The 16886-nt window shown below is 37.1% G+C and overlaps 1 protein-coding gene across 12 annotated transcripts in view; it reads right to left on the reverse strand.

Moving 5' to 3' along the window:
• The window catches only part of PBRM1 (polybromo 1), a 57606-nt gene that overhangs the window by 24257 nt on the left and 16463 nt on the right, over window positions 1-16886 (reverse strand). For 11 of the 12 annotated variants that reach the window (XM_051627202.1, XM_051627196.1, XM_051627200.1 and 8 more), the window contains 8 exons: window positions 12558-12774; window positions 7928-8069; window positions 7263-7360; window positions 6245-6521; window positions 5046-5151; window positions 3266-3908; window positions 2230-2441; window positions 1008-1193 (listed from right to left, as the gene is read on the reverse strand). In XM_051627202.1, the coding sequence (XP_051483162.1) occupies window positions 1008-1193; window positions 2230-2441; window positions 3266-3908; window positions 5046-5151; window positions 6245-6521; window positions 7263-7360; window positions 7928-8069; window positions 12558-12774 (1881 nt within the window). The remainder of the gene's footprint in view (window positions 1-1007; window positions 1194-2229; window positions 2442-3265; window positions 3909-5045; window positions 5152-6244; window positions 6522-7262; window positions 7361-7927; window positions 8070-12557; window positions 12775-16886) is intronic. The other variant, XM_051627204.1, reaches the window with a different exon arrangement.

The raw sequence follows: 16886 nt of genomic DNA on the forward strand, positions 1-16886 counted from the left end.
AAATAGCCATGTAGCCATTTATACTGAGAGTAAAGTGAACACAGGACAAGATTCCTTAAGTGCTTCAGGTAAGGAAAACTAGGCTGCTTAAAAAGCCTGACAATTGTTTTTTCTGCAGTAAAACCTGATTCAACAAAATAAAACAGGAATCAGTTCTTATTTATAAATCTTGACTTTCAGGCCTCGATATGGCTTCAAAGTCTACAAAACAATCACCTGATTATTTGGAGAACCTTGGGCAACTGATTATATGTTTTTAAAGAATGTGACAAATTCTAACTGTTAACAATGATTTACAAAGAAGTTACAAATACATACTATGTTTCTGAATAAAGAAAATCTGTATCTGGTAGTCTGAACCAGAATAAAAAGTGTCATTCCTTTTCTCTGTCACAGACAAACCAAACCAAGAAACATCCAACTGGCCCATGGTCCCATCTGCCCAAATACACTGCATCCAACTGAGTGAGCAGGACAGGCTATCAAGGGAAACACATTTGATCTTGGCCACTCTGTAACTCATTCCACTCCTCCTACAGTCATTGCATTAGGGGTGCTAGAGAACTATTCTCTTAATCTGGCTATTATTTGCTGGTTATTCCCTACATTACTTGGTTTAGACTTGGGGTACATGGACTTCTCTCACTGATTTTTGAACCTGTTGATATAATCTGCCTCCACAAGCTTCTGGGGAAGCCAGGAGGCTCAATACCCATGGCACTATAAAAGGCAAACACTTTCACTTGCTTTAATCTGATTTATTAGTGTCAGTGAAAGCCCTCTCTAGTACTCTAGCACTGCTGGATTTGTTGAACAGCATTTCTGTATTCACCTTATCTATCAACTTAATGATTCTGTAAACGTTAATTACATCCTGCCTTACATTTCTCCTCTCCAAATTTACAAGTCATGGTCTTTTTAATCTGTCCTTTTAGCCCATTCATCCCATGACTTTAAAAAACAATAAAAATCACCATATTGTTTTCCTATAGCAAAGACATCCTTACCAGCTGAATCTTCCCACAGCCTCTCAATACAGACTATGTGAGGTTGCAAGTTGGCTTCAGCAGGCTCCACATACACATAATCTCCTACATGGTACATGCTGTTCTTGAAGCTGCAATCCTGGCTGTAGGTCCGATGCAAGCTTGACAGCCCAGATGATCCAGATGAATCTTCACTCTTTTCAGCTTCTTATTTCAGGAAGGGAAAAATAAGTGTTAGTAATGCCACATTTCCCTGTTAGCCAAGATTGCTGACAAGAATGCCCTCAACCTTTGTGGAGTGCAGAAGTGCCACATGACACCTGATGTGTCCCCCTGTCACTGACCCAGCATGAAGGGTTTAAGTGTGTTTTATTGAGCCCTCCCAGTGAGTGAAGAGGAACTCATTGACAGCACTGAGCTCAGAAGCCTTCAGAAAGGTATGCTTTGCTCTCTTTGGTGTTTTTAGCTCTCAAAGGAAGAGAGAAAAACAGCATCACAGCTGTTGCCCCTTTATAATACTAAGCCTGGTTCAAACAACCAGGCTTTACTGATGCTGACATTAGTGTTATATGGGAAGATAAACCATGTTACAAAGATAATTCAAGGACAAAGAGCTCTGCTCCCATCTGTAGAAAGAAGCAATTAGAAAGCTTCATTCATTCCCTAGACATACTCCACAATAATTATATGGACAGCAGCAGCCACGTACTGTGAAACACAGAGAACCTTCACAGTAGGTCTCTTGCCTTACAAAATAGTGGAAGCCCATTCCTCTTCACACTCACAGTAAGAAAGGAAGGTGAAAGGCTCACGTAAAGACCATTTCTTCAGCAGTGTTAAAAGCATGATCATAGACAACACCACCAGTGCATCAAAAAACCAGTATTTATCAAAAAGGAAACAACTAAAAGGTTGATATGAGAAAGCTATAATAAAAAACCTATTGTCTTCTTTTATAATATCCTTTAAGTAAGACTACTGGTTCTGCAGTGCGTCCTGATAAAAGAGTTTATATAAGGTTAGTATCTCCCTACATTTCTTTCTTAAAGCCATCTGCTACAACTGATAAGCATCAAAATAAAACAAATGCCTCATAACTTTAAAATACAAGACCCTTGGTGGACATTCAGATTATTAAGGTCTTTCGAGTAGGCGAAGCGGCAGCAACAGCAGAGCATACATCATATGCATAGGTATATTTTTCAATTAATACACTTAAAATTAATGAAAAGAAAGTAGCTACCTCTCTTCTCCTCCTCTCTTTTGAGCTTATCCTCTTCTATTTCTTTGGGCAGCTTTTCCTTCTTTTCCTTTTCTACATCATTGTGAAGATGCTTGGTGGTATAGCTGAGAGCAGGTGACAGAAGGATCTCTCCGTTCTTACAAAGTTCATCTCGAATTTTAATAAAGAACTGCTGAAGTTCCACTGCATCCTCATAAATCTCTGAATCAGTCCTGTGCAAAAATACATACAACGGGCAGAAACACAGTTTGTGCACAGTCAAACAGGATCCTGAACACACCCTCATCAATTGCCACACTTGTGATCAAACTGAACCTTCACTCTACCAATAGATTTCTGTGCTTACTCATAACAAGCAGCAGCAGCCACTGTCAAGTCATGCTCCACCTGCTGCTCTGCTGTCAGTTTGTATTACAGTTTATCTTAAACAGTTGTTTTTTATATACATCAGTCCTGAAATACCAGAAAAATCAAATGTATCTAGTTGCAACTAAAATCACATGTCCCTGGACCTCTACAATCTTTTAACTTATGAAGACTTAAGTTTTAATATCGTTTTACCTCCTCTACTTCAGAGTCAAGATCTCACCTGTACATCCCCAAGTACTCTACCTAATTTTAGTAAAACACTGAAGAAGTTGTGAGTGTTCACAGTTTTGCACAATATTTCCATAACTCATGCAACTGTGATTGCTCAAAAGAGTAATCCACTAGTCAAGCTCCTGCTCTTTGGATTTTCAATCTGAAAGTCAGCACAAACCTGGTTTTCACGAGGTGTGCCTTCAGAAGATTAACATCAAAATCACCTCACGACACAAACCTTAACATCAAAATTGTCTCATGGAAGAAACTTTACTTTTTCCATGTTTCCAAATATTCCATTGAAGACCTGGTAGAGCTTTTAGATTGTTTTCTGAACACCCTTATCAAGGGAAGCAAACACCTCAAAAAATCTTCAGCCTTTGCCTAACGTTAACATGCAAAACAGATGTGAAAAGACAATGTATATATACCTGAAAAATTGGGCTTCACTCACCTGTTCATTCTCCTTGCCCTCTCCAGCACCTCAAACATATTCTCCTGGAACAAGTCCAATCTTCTATAGCGATTATTTTCAACATTTTTTCGGATAATATCAAAAGTCAGAGGAGGTTTATTTGGGAAGCTGGGATCAATAGCAGGAATCTCTGCTAAAGAGTCACTGTAACATCTGCCCTCATCATCCTGGTGACTCATAACAGATACAAAAAGGTTATGGATAAGTTCCTGAATTAGCAAAGTGACATTGGGCACATGAGAATCCTCATCTCCTTCTATTTCTCTCCGAGTTTCAAGCAAAACTTTATGCAGGACCAGAGCATCTTTATAAATCAAAGATTCTGGCTCGTTATATGTACAAGCATTATTGAACATCATTACAAAATCCTCTACCATGGAATCAATATCCTGGTATTTATTTGCCATCATATGACTTCTGATCTTTTCCATGTCAACGGGCTTTTTAATGGTCACATAGTAGTCAGGAAGCTCGGAGCGAGACGGCAGCCTCAGGAAGATGGCGCTCAGTCGCCTGCCTCGTTTATCCGTGTAATTCTTCACTGCTTCATACACTTCGTTCAGCTTCTGTTGCATTGGAGTCATGTACTTTGATTTTTTAGGAGAAATGCCACTTTTTCTACCTAGGCAGACAAAGAAAAAAAAAAAAGTCATTGCAAAAGCAGAGCTTGCACACTTCTTCATCCATCTCCTTTCCATTGGAGAATTGCTTATTGAAGAGCCACTTTATGGTATAATCAGAAGACTCACATCATGGAGCCCATTCCAAGCTGCACTTTGATTTCTTTTTCATAACTGTATGAACATATTTTTTTACAGTATAATTTCTGGCAAGCACAGAATCATGTATGTTCCTACATGGTCCACCATTGTCCTGGTTTGAGCCAGGATGAAGCCAATTTTCCTCTTCAGACTTAAATATGGAAAACACCTTTTCCTATTTAATGTTATTAATAAATCCTCCAAATTCAATTTTGTCTTACTCGCTCTACATGGATTTCTCTCTTCAGTTGTTAAAAATTCGAGCCATGACAGGGGTTTTGCTATTACACATTATAAATATTATCACATTCCTTTGTGACAGGTCTATGACAAATCAGAAAGGATTATTACAGGTAAAATGCAAAATAAGGCCTCCCGTGGCGTTTTCAATCAGATTAGCTTTTTGGTTAATACAGGATGTCAGTTACTGTAATGCAGTCTCTGTGCATTCTCTACTTTCTGTACCTCACCTAAAGGCCCCACATTTCTACTTTCAAGAAGGCTGTATGCAGTTATTTTCTCTAAGCTTTGCTGTGCAATTTTATCCATCTCAGTTAGCTAAATTCTGAACACATATTAAAAGGCCATAAGATTTGAGTGCTAGCAAATTTAGTTTGTAAGGGCAACAGCTCTTGGCACAGACATTGTTGGAAATTTCGCTTCTATGTTTTTCATGGCTTTCAATAATTTTCCAAATAAAGTTCACATTTCTTGTATCATTCTGTGGAAACCCCAGACATTTGACCAGGGAAATTAAAAGCTTTTCTCAGTTTCAGAAGGACCTTACTTGTTAGTTCAATGCTATATGCAATAACTACATTTTATTATATGCACATTCCAACACATAATTTATGTCAAGATTTTGAAAATATAATTCTAGTTTACATGTCAGTGTAAATTTGCAGGTGATGCCTTCTACAAGGAAGATCTGTTAATCTGTACTGTTGGGTTTTCATAAGTGTTGAAAGGAGGCATAGCAATGTATGAGGTTGCCTTACTTAGCTTTAGTTTAGGGGATGCAACATCATCATCTTCAGCTAGGGGTCCCAGTTCTTTCCTTTTTTCTTTAAGGATCTTTTCCAGCATATGGGCATCATTGTATACCTATTAATCAGTAAAGTAATCAAAAAACAAACCAAGGTTTACTGTGTTTTGACTAGTTTAGAACTAGCCCCCATGAAACATTTAAATGTTAGTTTGAAAAAGCTGAAAGCAAAATCAAATAATAGATTAAAGGAAGGGCTTATTTCTCAAATGTACACATTCAATAGACTTATACAGGTAAGCAGAACTGGATGAACACCATCTAAATCAGGGAGATACAAATCTTGAATAAATTATTAAGTAAGCTGCATTTCTATTTTTAAGACCACAAAATGGCAAGGGCAGTTGTTTTATTCAATTTCCTCATAAAATAATTTTGCTGAGCAATGAAAGACCTCATGAACTACTGTGATTCCATCAAGGTACACATGACTAGAACAGTCCTCCTTGGTCTTCAAATTCAACCTTGGTGAATGCAACCTCATCATAAAGTCCTGCACAGTAGCTGATCAAGTTCCTCATTAGAAAGAGATGGAGGTTTCTTATCACCACTCTATTCCACAACATCATGCTTGCTGGCTGAGAAACATCACAATACAGAAACATCCTACAATATATTTGTAAGTGAAAATTATATTCCCTTCAGACTCAACTTGCTAGCCTAAACAAGTGAGGTATTCTAGTCATATCTCCCACATTCTCCACTTCCATGAAAACAAAGCTGGTTTCTCTCCAACTAAGACATCCTTTTCTCAGAGGGTCTCAGCTCCAAATCACACTCTGATGATTGTTCAACTGTGTAAATAGCTTCACATAATTAACTGAGGATGAATAATGAGAATTTAGTAACCAGCTTATTTTCTTAAAATATTCCAGGAAACATTCAGCTGACATTCTTTGTAGTGGAGGAATAAGTTCAGCTAACAGGAAGTAAGTCTTCCCTTTGCAAAGGAGTGTTGCATTTCATGTTTATTCAACTATAGATCAAGAGTATTTAAAACACCATCAGAAAGAAAAAGCCACATTTCTATTTTAGTTCAATAAACCACTATCATAAATAATGTGAGTAACAGTCAAAGCTAAACCATCCTAACATAACTGATATGTCTGCAAAGAAGCAGAGGTAAGTGTGACTGTAGAATCAAAACAGTACCTGGGACCCTTCCTCATTATAGTGCCTTGCATTTCGGAACATAAGCTTCATGTCTTCAATCATGCCTTCTTCCCCTGCATACTTATCATTGCGGATGTTATGTTCTATCATTTTCAGGTCCATTGGCTCCAAGATAATTTTATAGTAGTCTGGATAGTCCTTTTTGGATGGCTTAACCATAAACAGATCACAGAGCCGTCTGCCTGTGCCCGGTTCTCGAGCTTCCAGCACTGCATTGTATAAGATCTTCATTCTTTGCTTTCGTATGTTCTTCTTACTGTTAGGTTAAGGAAAACAAACAAAAAAAAGAATAAATGTTAGGGGCTTTTTTCCCCATTTCCAACACTTACGTCAAAATGACATTATCCTCTACCATGAGAAAGAAACCACAGCTACCTAAACACGTGCACAAGAAGTTCCACACCAAGACAGTGTACTAGAAACACAGGTCCATATGCTAGTAATGACAGCATCATAACAACAGCCTGCTAAATAAACAGAAAAGCAACTTTAAGATGTGATTTTTGTTTCATTCACCTTGAGCTTAAATGACCTACAGAGTAAAACAAATAAATAGTTTTCAAAAGTGCCAAGGTCAAAAGGAGCTCCAGGTTCAGCTGCAGAGAAAACTGATGAGTTAGGACCAGGTAACTGAATCTGAGGACTCAAGATCTAGTGTGGACAGGTCAAAAACCCTCAGCTGGTATCTTCGTAACTACGTCTGCTGAATCACAGAATCACCAACACAAAAATCACGAATCCTCTGACAAATGTACCTAATTCAGTGCAACACAGTGTCTATGACACTTAGTGAAGTTGACAACTGCCAACTAATAAGCCAAAAAAAGGAAAACAGAGTCAGCAATAGTTTTGCATTAATTAGAACCAACACAATGAGTTTAAGTTTCAGAACAAAAATCCTTAAAAAAAGTCAGAAACCATAGCTTAATATTCTCTTTAACAAATAGAAGAAGAAGCAATGTCATGGTCTGCAGGAACTCCAGAAGTGCATTTGTACCTTTTCCTTTTTGAGCTTCCAGTATCAGATGTAGCAGAAGAAATCATACTGTCCCCATCCTCAATGTCATCTCTCCTAGCAAGCTCCTTTTTCTTTGCCTGAAAAAAGAACAAATTCCTGAACCAAACTCATTGATGGACATTTCCAGAATAATATTAAACATCAGAACAGATCAGATGCACAAAGAAAGATGCAACTACTGGTTTTGAGACTAAAACATCATCAAAATATTTCCAGTGATTTATTTCATACAATTGGCCAACATAATCCAGTAGAAAATTCTTTTTAACTGTCAGAAAAAAATTTGAGGAAGCAATTTGAAAACAATGCTCTTTCAGACTGTAGCACTTAGCTGGAACACTTCAAAGTGTGAAGTGTTTTAGCATCCTCCAATTACCTGCAAGCCCTAAAAAAGCCACATATAATCAATCTTTTCACAACTTAACTTGGTTTAGCCATAGTAAGGTATAAAAGAAATCACAGAAGGCAACAGGTGTGCTGAAGAAAAATCACCCTGTGACGCACTTAATTTCTACATTTCCCCCTAAGTAAGAAAATACTACTGCAAATACAGGCTTAGTTAAAAATTATTTTGGAAAAATATTCATTAGCAAAATAAATTAACGTGTGAAGTTATATCCTTTTGATTGTTCTACTCCACATACCTGCATAACCTGCTGCATTTTCAGTACTCTCTTATAGATGGCAGAATTGGGAACGTTGTAGCGCTTGGCATTTTCAAACATCAAGTTCAGATCAGCCTCCAACTGATCTAATGTTTCATACTCATGGTTCTTCAGTTTGGTTCTGCAAAACAGTGGAATATCTGATTGTTTTTTTCTCAAGTTACATGCTGCAGAACAGTTCTTTAGCATCTTCATTTCCATGATAAATCAATAGCCAAAGAACTCAAATTACAGGAAAGTGGGGGTTTTTTTAGATGCTGCAGCAGCATCTTCCAATTGTAGCTGTATTAGGCAAACATGTTTCCTCTTAAAGAATGATTGGACTAATTTTGAAGGGTACCCTTTTGAAAGCTGTGCAGCCTGAAGTCCTGTGTTCATACTCAGATGAGACTGGACAGCAGGAAGAATAAAAACTGGAAAAGTTCCTAGTTGTCCAAATAATTAAATACATTGGAATTACAGAATTGTAACTCCACATTATGACTGCTGTTGCACAAGGTCTGGACTCAGCTTTCTGAAAGAGAAACCCAAAACTACATTCTCATTTAATTATCACTTCTTTAATTCAAAATGCCTCCCTGCTATTGCTTGGTACTACTCCTCTTAATTTGGAGTTGTTCTGTACCCAACTTGAAACTGCCCAGAAAGAATCAATTAAGGTCTAGGATTACACTGACTAAAAAACAGCACCAACAACCATCCTCCTGAGATATTAAAACCAATACACAATTAAAATTCTTAGCACATGTGAGTTCAGAATCTGTGAAGTAACCCTGTCAGTGTGATAGTATAAATCAGATTTATTTATTAGTAACTTATCCTGATCCTGTCAAATCAAATTCTGTATGTTTAGGTGCCAGTTTCATCAAACTGAGGAAAGGAGGAATTTGCCATTTCCTTTGAAGCAGAACAAATTCAAAGCAAGCTGCAGGCAGAACAAGCAAAGCAGCAGTGTTGCCTAGGGAATTTATCCTGCCTGCAACAATTTTCTTTTTACAGAAAGAGAATTCTAAATGGTTCCTGCACAATTTCATTACATGGTAAAAGAAACGAGAGACTCTTCACATCAGCAGATCCCAAGCCACTTAACTCTCCCCTCAGAGAGAGAGGCAGCTCATGCAGACCCCAGCACGCCACTGTCACATGCTACATCTAAGAACACGTTGCATGGCCTTGGTACCCCAGCCTAGCATCACCCACATGTATTTAGCCAGTGACCTCTGCACAGTACAATGCAGCAGTCTGTCCATGAAACACCAAAAAGCAGAAAAACATAAAAAGTTTCAATTAATCTTAAATATATCCTTCTACATGCACATATTCTCTACTCTGTCATGGCCCTTTAGAAACAAAATCTTTAAACTGATGGAGGTGGTGAGGACCCCAGGGGTTCACAAGTGAAGAAAAGCAGCTTAGTTAAACCTTCCTTCTTTAAAACTGTACCTAGAGACAGAAGACAAGAGGAAGAGTAAACACTGTTTTTAAAAGGAAGGATGAGCTATCATCGATACTATCTTAACAGGAAATAAAATCTTGCTTCTCTCAGCATTTATTTATCCACAACCAAATAATCAAGGTGCGGGACATCTGATCTTAAGCAAACAACCTCCATTCACAGTTGCATTCATGAAAGACCTGACAACAAAAGTCCATATGGTCTGGAAAGAGACAATTTCAACCACACACATGAAGTGCATAGGCACAAAAGTCATCCTGTTCTGCTCTGCAAATAGCCTCTTACCTTACCACCCTCTTCAATGCACTTGCTGACAGCAAACAATAGGATGATTAATTAAGAAGGCTATTCACAAAAGTACTTTGAACAGATTTAATTATCATCAAACGCAGCAAACTCAAGTATTGTGCATTTTCTGGATTAGAGTATGAAATGCAGCTTCACAATACATTTTTAGAAAGCCCTGTCACCCATCTTGGAATAGTTTTATAAACATCAGTTCATTTTGCAAAGCAGGGCTAGAACTAATCAAAGCCATGGCTCTACAGAAAATCACTGCCAACATAAACAAAAAACAAATTTATACACTAGAGACCAAGAGAAATTTCTGTGAAATTATTGACAGTGATACAATTGTACCCAACAGTATGAGTAAAACACAATGACCTTTGCAAAATGAGGAATAGTTTAAAAGGTAGGCTACAATTTCTTAAGGCTAAGACCAAAACAACACTGGCATGACATTTAATTTGATCTAAATCAGAACAGCAGTTACTAAAGCACACTGTAAACTGGCACTCAAGTCCCTAAAACTCATCAGCCCTTACAGGTGGAATATCTCAAAGAACTGAAGGCAAGACAGAAATTCTCTCCATATAAGCAAAAGATCCTTCTTATTAGACTCACACTATGCCTAAAAAATTCCTAGAAAAAAAATGCAATATGCACTGAAAGTACTTGCTAACATAGGAACATTGGTTATATAGAAAGAAGATTTTAAAATTTACAACATTCAGCAAATATTAAATTAAGTGAAAAAAAGCAATGAAAGAACTGCTAAATCTCAGATGAAGTGAAAATTCACAAGGTGATCTATATATTACAGAGGCATAATTTTCTCCATAGAGAATATTTTCCAAATTGGCTCATTCATAAATTAAGCAAACTGATTTATTATTTTTCCAAAGTCAATGTAACAATAAAATCTAATGTATATTATTTTTTAAATAAAGAAATTAATTTATAATAGGCTTAAACTCTGTTACTAAAAAATTATAACTAGTTCTCTATAAAACATTTAGGCTTTAACCCAGACAAGATTCTCCACTACCTCAAGGTAAGTTCCACTCCATTATTTGCCATATTATTACAAGTGGTTATATAAGGCAAAATATGCTTGACCAGATGATGGCATTTACATAAAGATCAACTCAAATAATTAATAACTAATCCAACGCCAACAAGAGCTGCCACAAATCTCACCCTTTCAGCAGAGGCTGAACACATCACAGGGCAGTGAAACGTAACATTTAGATTCCCATGCCACAGACCATTGCCCAAAAAGGATGAACATTCATAAGAAAAACACATTTCAGATCTTAAAATAGTAGACATCAAACAAAACCAACCATGTTTTAAATAGGACCCATGCATTTCTTTAAACCTCAACTATAACCCCAGTCTTCTGGAGTGCAAGACACTGAGGTGTGCCAAGGAAGAGACAGATTCCAGTGCCTGTGTACCCGCATAGCTCTCCATGTCTTTTAGGACAGATCTGCTGCCAGGGAATTCCCTGGACTGCTTCCCTCCTCTGGTGTAAAAAAGCCTGACCCACTTGCCTCAGGGATCATACTAAAGCTGTAAAATTTAATACAGAACACAGTTCTCGTGAGGAGGCCAGGATCTGGCACGTACATACGAGGCAGGTAACTGAACATTCTCCTGCTTTGTTTCCTCACTATTCCTCCGGTCATTCGTAATTACAGAACTTTTTACCAACAATGTTCAGTTTGCAAAACAGCCTCCACACCTGAAAGCCACAACCTTCACAGTGTCACGCCTTTCTCTTTAAATAGGATACTGTGGGAAACTGTTTAGGTTTTTTAGGTATAGTAAGAAATGAAGATTATGAGGTAATTCAAAACAGAGTTGAATTTCAGAATTTGCTAAAAGAACCTGGACTATTATACATACTCTGCTTTAACTTGTGAGCTACAAGCACTCTACTTCTAACAAGATTGTCTGTATCTTTTTCTTTTCTAAGGTCTCAGGCAGTAAAGTCTTTTTTCTACAGTTCTTCATACATTTGCACAATTTCTGTACTGCCCACATAGCCAGATGCACTGTAGGGAAAAGAGAAAAGCAGCTGCCTCTCTATGGTAAATTATTTGTCTTATAACTGATATAAAGTGTATTTTTAATGCAAGGTCTCTCCCAATTAAATCTGTTTATACAAGCTGATACTCTTTTACATTCAGACAAAAAGCTCCCTGACAACTGTAAATTATTTTTCTCAACTTTTTCTTTTTTTTTTTTTTTTCCCATCAAGTACATTTTGTCCTTCATTCAGGAGAGGACACTTTCTTTGTCAAGCCAACAGCTGTACTAAGAAACAAGAAAAAATGCTTTAAAGACACTGATAGTCAGATAACCAGAATGGCAGCTCCATACTTGTCCCATAGCAGATGCAAAACACCCTCTGACAGGCTAAAAAGTAAAATAAAATAAAATTTAAAAAAATAAAATAAAAAAATTAAAATGCTGCCTTGTTACTTGGTTACTTTTTCATTTAACAAAGAGACTGCTTATTTAACAATTGTACCATGTCTAGCAGATCATATTGTGGCTGGTCTAGTGGGAGGTGTTCCTGCTCATAGCAAGGAGGTTTGAACCTGATGATCTTTAGGGTCCCTCCCAACCTTAACCATTCTATGATTACAAATGAAACTCCATGCAAAATAAACCCAACAGCAGCTATCTATAAAAGGTGATCAAAAGACTGATGCAGACTGAGTTGAAACAAGAAGCAGCCAAATGTAGAGGAAAGATGGCATACACTGCAGTAGGTAACAACAACTTGACAAGACAGGATTCTGTAAATAAAAGAAGCCCTTGAATAGTTTCCCAACAGATTAGTTTGCATTGTGTTCTTACCTGATCTGCTGCAATGAAATAGGTGCTTTAATTTGCTGATAATAATCAGGATACTTTTTCTTGGAGGGCAGGTGGAAAAAGGGTTCAGATATGAGCTGGCCCTGATTATTTCGGCAACTTCTAACTGTGTCATAAAGCTGATAAAGAGGATTAGAAGTGTCTATGAATGAAGTAATGCTCTCAGCTTCAGATTCTCCCTCTTCATAACGAGCAGCAGCTGCACAGAGAAACAGGAAAAATGGGAAACTCAGCACGACAACCGAGAGTGGGGTTTTTGGTTGACTTTTCAAATGGATAAAGATCTAAACTGGAACAAAAGGCAATTCTTCAAATGAGGGTGTTCAGCCACTCTCTGACAGTCCAATTCATACCTCAGAAAAGGACACCACAAATGCATCTCATGAGCCTCAAGCTGACAAAGAAGCACTTTATCTAGGTATTGAACCTCCCTGATCAGATGAGACCAGTTCTGTCACTGGCAATACAGCCTTGCCGCCTACAAGTGCTAAGAAGTGTTCATATGTGAGACTACATAACAGCAATATTCTATCTATACAACAGCTACATCCTTGTTTACCCATCAAACCATTAGCACTAGTATTTGTGCCAAATACATTTAAATACTGAACTACTGCCTTTCTGTCATCTGACAGGAGCTCACTACAAGAATACAAATTGACAAACCATGTCTGGAATTTTCAAAGGTGCCAAGCCAGTTAAGCAAAACGGCCAAATTAAAAACCAATCTTTGTATATATATCAAAAAGGTGACTTCAGAACTTTCTATAATCTGTTAGACCACATTAATCACAGATCAATTAAAAATTTGTGAAGTTTAGCAGAAAATACCTGACACTAAAGCCTGAAGGTGCACCTCTAATACATGCAGCAAAATGAAGGAGAAATTAATATTTCAGAATTGTTACATAATTGGTATGAACATTTCATAATAAAGTATTTGCATTTTCTAGCAACCTTTTCTAATTATCTATATGAAGCATATATTATGCTTCAGGATTAGGATGAATGAAAGAAATGCTACTTACATTTACTGCAGATAAAATTAGGCAAAACATTACATGAGCAACAGAAACACAACTGAAATGAAAAAGCTCTGGTAGTGGAAATATAGGATGGGAAGCAATAAATGGCCAATCCTTCCACACTTCTCAGCAACATAAATGGTGTAATTTGTACCTTGCAGGTGGGCATTAAAAAAAAAAAAATCTATGTAGTTTCACACATCTTAAGAGTTAAATTATTCACCCTTTTTCCCCTCTTATGAGTTAAGGTTTGAAGGAAAACTTGGCAGACGACACACTGGGTAGCTCAGTTACACAAAAGACAGTGCTTTAACACTGATGCCAAGTTTCCAGCTGGCATTTTCACTATTGCTCAGTGGAGGCTGGGAATGTTCCAAGCTTTCAGTAAAGACATATTGAAATGATGACAAAGTCAGGGGCACTCTGACTGCACGACAACACAGTGCTATCATTTTTCCTCTGCAGCCTGACACTGCAGATCTAGGTGAGTATATGGCATATGGGACCTAGCAGACAATGAAACACAGGCTAAAACACAGGTGGATGTCAGTAGATGTGCAAACACAAAGAAAATGTTCCTAACTGATTCAGGTAAGACACTAAAAATTCTCCTAATTATGTATCTGTATGCTAATCAGCATCACTTAATGGCCTAGCAACTACTACAGAGTAGCCAGCAAAGCAGGAGCTGAAAAAGAATAACTCAGATAGAAACAAAAGATATATCAACCTGAACATGGAGATAAATGCTAGTAGCTAAAAGAATGCTATCAGGTAAGTTTCCAAAATAGATTAGGCAGCAAAATACTGTTTGTTTTTTTTTCACTCAAACAGTTCAGTTTGGAGTGCTCCATCAAAAAGTAAGAAACAGAACATAAAATGAGAAGACCTTGTTTTACTGAGACAGAAAAATAATAAATTAGTCAAGTACATTGCTGTTCTCTGACATGTAGCAGCCAGCAATAAAGTAGTTCAATATCCTCAATAAGAAATGTACTTCCTTTGTACTAGAAGTGGAGCACAAGGCATTCCCTAAAATAAAAACCTAAGTAAATTAAACAGGCACTAAAAGGAAAGTGGTTACATAATATTGTAATATGGCTGTAAAAATTTTCATTATGATTTGTATGGTTTTTAAAAGCAAAGTGTCAAACATTATTCTTACACATTTAGAAAATCACAGTTGTTCTCCTAATATGAAAACTGTCTTAAGAACTGAAGAACATATTATTCAGATCTGAGGACAGAAAAATCCGTATTTTGCCACGGAACAAGCAATCTAATGTAACACTGTAGATTTTTTTAACATGCAGTAGCAGGAGGTCCCATAGCCCCACCAAGCACCAGCTGGCAGTGGACAGTAAGTCAGTTATTCCCCTTTCGTGCAGCTGTCACCACAACTGCAGTTGGCAGAAACAGGAAAAACCCCCGTGGTGAACCATAACTACAAAATATTTGCCATTCAACAGTCCCAAACAAAATTTATTTCCTGCTGTTCATCCCATACTACAGTGACTGTTTCCTAATGAAGTGACAGCTTCATAATGCAGTGATACTAAATTGACTTCACTGCAAAAGGAGGAAGACATCTAATTGACAATTGGAACTGAATTTTATTATCACATATAAATGCATGTATCATATGCATGTACGCTCACTTGATGGGGCAGAAAAAGAGCAGAGAGAGGAGAGTACTCGAATGGGTATGAAAGAAAATTAGTTTTTAATCTGTAAGTTATTTGCTTTAAACACTGTTTCCTTTGTGGTCCTAAAGCACCTAGACAACAGTGAATGCTCAGAGTCTAACTGAAGATAGATGCTAGCAAAACCAAAAGGAGCATCCAGTCTTAAAATACTTCAAAATTAAGTAGTAACAAATAAAATAGCTTTCTTTACAAAATTAAATACTTATTTATAAGTAACACATAATGACCATCTATGCTTGCCTTTACAGATTTATAATGAGGAGCAAGGGAGCTGTAGAAGCTGCTCATGTCCTAGAACATTGGAGCTGGAAATCTTCTACAAGCTCCATCACATGATGACACTCTCTGAAACTGTAAGGATAAACTCCAAGTTGGAAACAGATACTGTTCATTGCTTAGGCAACTGCTCATATAGTTCTCTGTATTGAGAAGAAAGTTATTTTAATATTCAGTCATGCAGCCTAGCTTTAATTTATTTTAATGAGTGTTAGCGGAAGGGAAAAATAGGAGATACCAAAGCAACTAACAAGAAGACAACTTGGTTTAAAGGAAAATCCTTTTCATCTGGAGACTGAAAGCACAGAGGTGTCCAGGTAGTATGGTGGAGGGACAGAAATTCTGAAGGTTGACAGAGAACTACCAAAAAAATTGACATTGCCTCTGAGGTGAATGCAATAAAGACAGAAGAGCTTCAACAGCAGCAAGTCAAAAATCTCAGATGCATACAAAAGGCCCCAAGTGATTTAACATCACTTTGAGAATTTGAATCACAATAAAGACATAATAAGCTATACAATTTTACAGAATTACAATTTCCAAAAATAGCAGCTAACAATCACACTGAATCAAGCTAGTAAATAATCCTCACAGCTCCCAGAAAGCAGCTGCTCTGAAGCAATAACTGAATGCTGGGCTAACCAGGATTAAAAGTGTTTTTGCTTGCAGCAAGATCCAAAACAATTCAAAAAAATTCTACAGCATATTCATCCACTGAAAAACAATGCTGAATATAACTCAGTTACCAGGTGTGAAATAAATGTTTTAAAAACACATGCTGAAGAGATGCAACACTTCACATCAATGCAGAAATAGTGCCAACAAAAAATAAAACAACAGTATATGTACAAACACATTTTGGAAAACTGCTCTGAGATGAATGCAAGGAAGTTTTACCTATCAAGACAGGCTAACTTAAAAGACAACTTCTAACATTTATGCCAGTAGCAAAGTACATAACATAATGCATATATATTACAGTATATGTGCTTACAGTACAATGCCAAAGCATGCTTATTATGAAACTAAGGATGCTGTATGAAGGCAGACTTTTTAATGTGCTTCTGTTTTAACATAAACCTTCATGCAAGATTTCATGGCTTTTAGGTTAGACTGGGTATTTCTAAACTAAGTTCCAACATTTATCTATTCTTATATGTCATATAGATTATCTTAATATTTAAAAAAAACACCTGGCAGGTACTTGGAAGACCGAATGGCACAAGACAGCAAGAGAGAACAAGGTAGAATGACTGAGATTTTTCTCAAACAGTGGCTGCACTGCTCCTAGTGCAAGGAACACT

The sequence above is a fragment of the Apus apus genome, chromosome 9 (genome assembly GCF_020740795.1).
Source record: "Apus apus isolate bApuApu2 chromosome 9, bApuApu2.pri.cur, whole genome shotgun sequence".
In the NCBI taxonomy this organism is placed as follows: Eukaryota; Metazoa; Chordata; class Aves; order Apodiformes; family Apodidae; genus Apus; species Apus apus.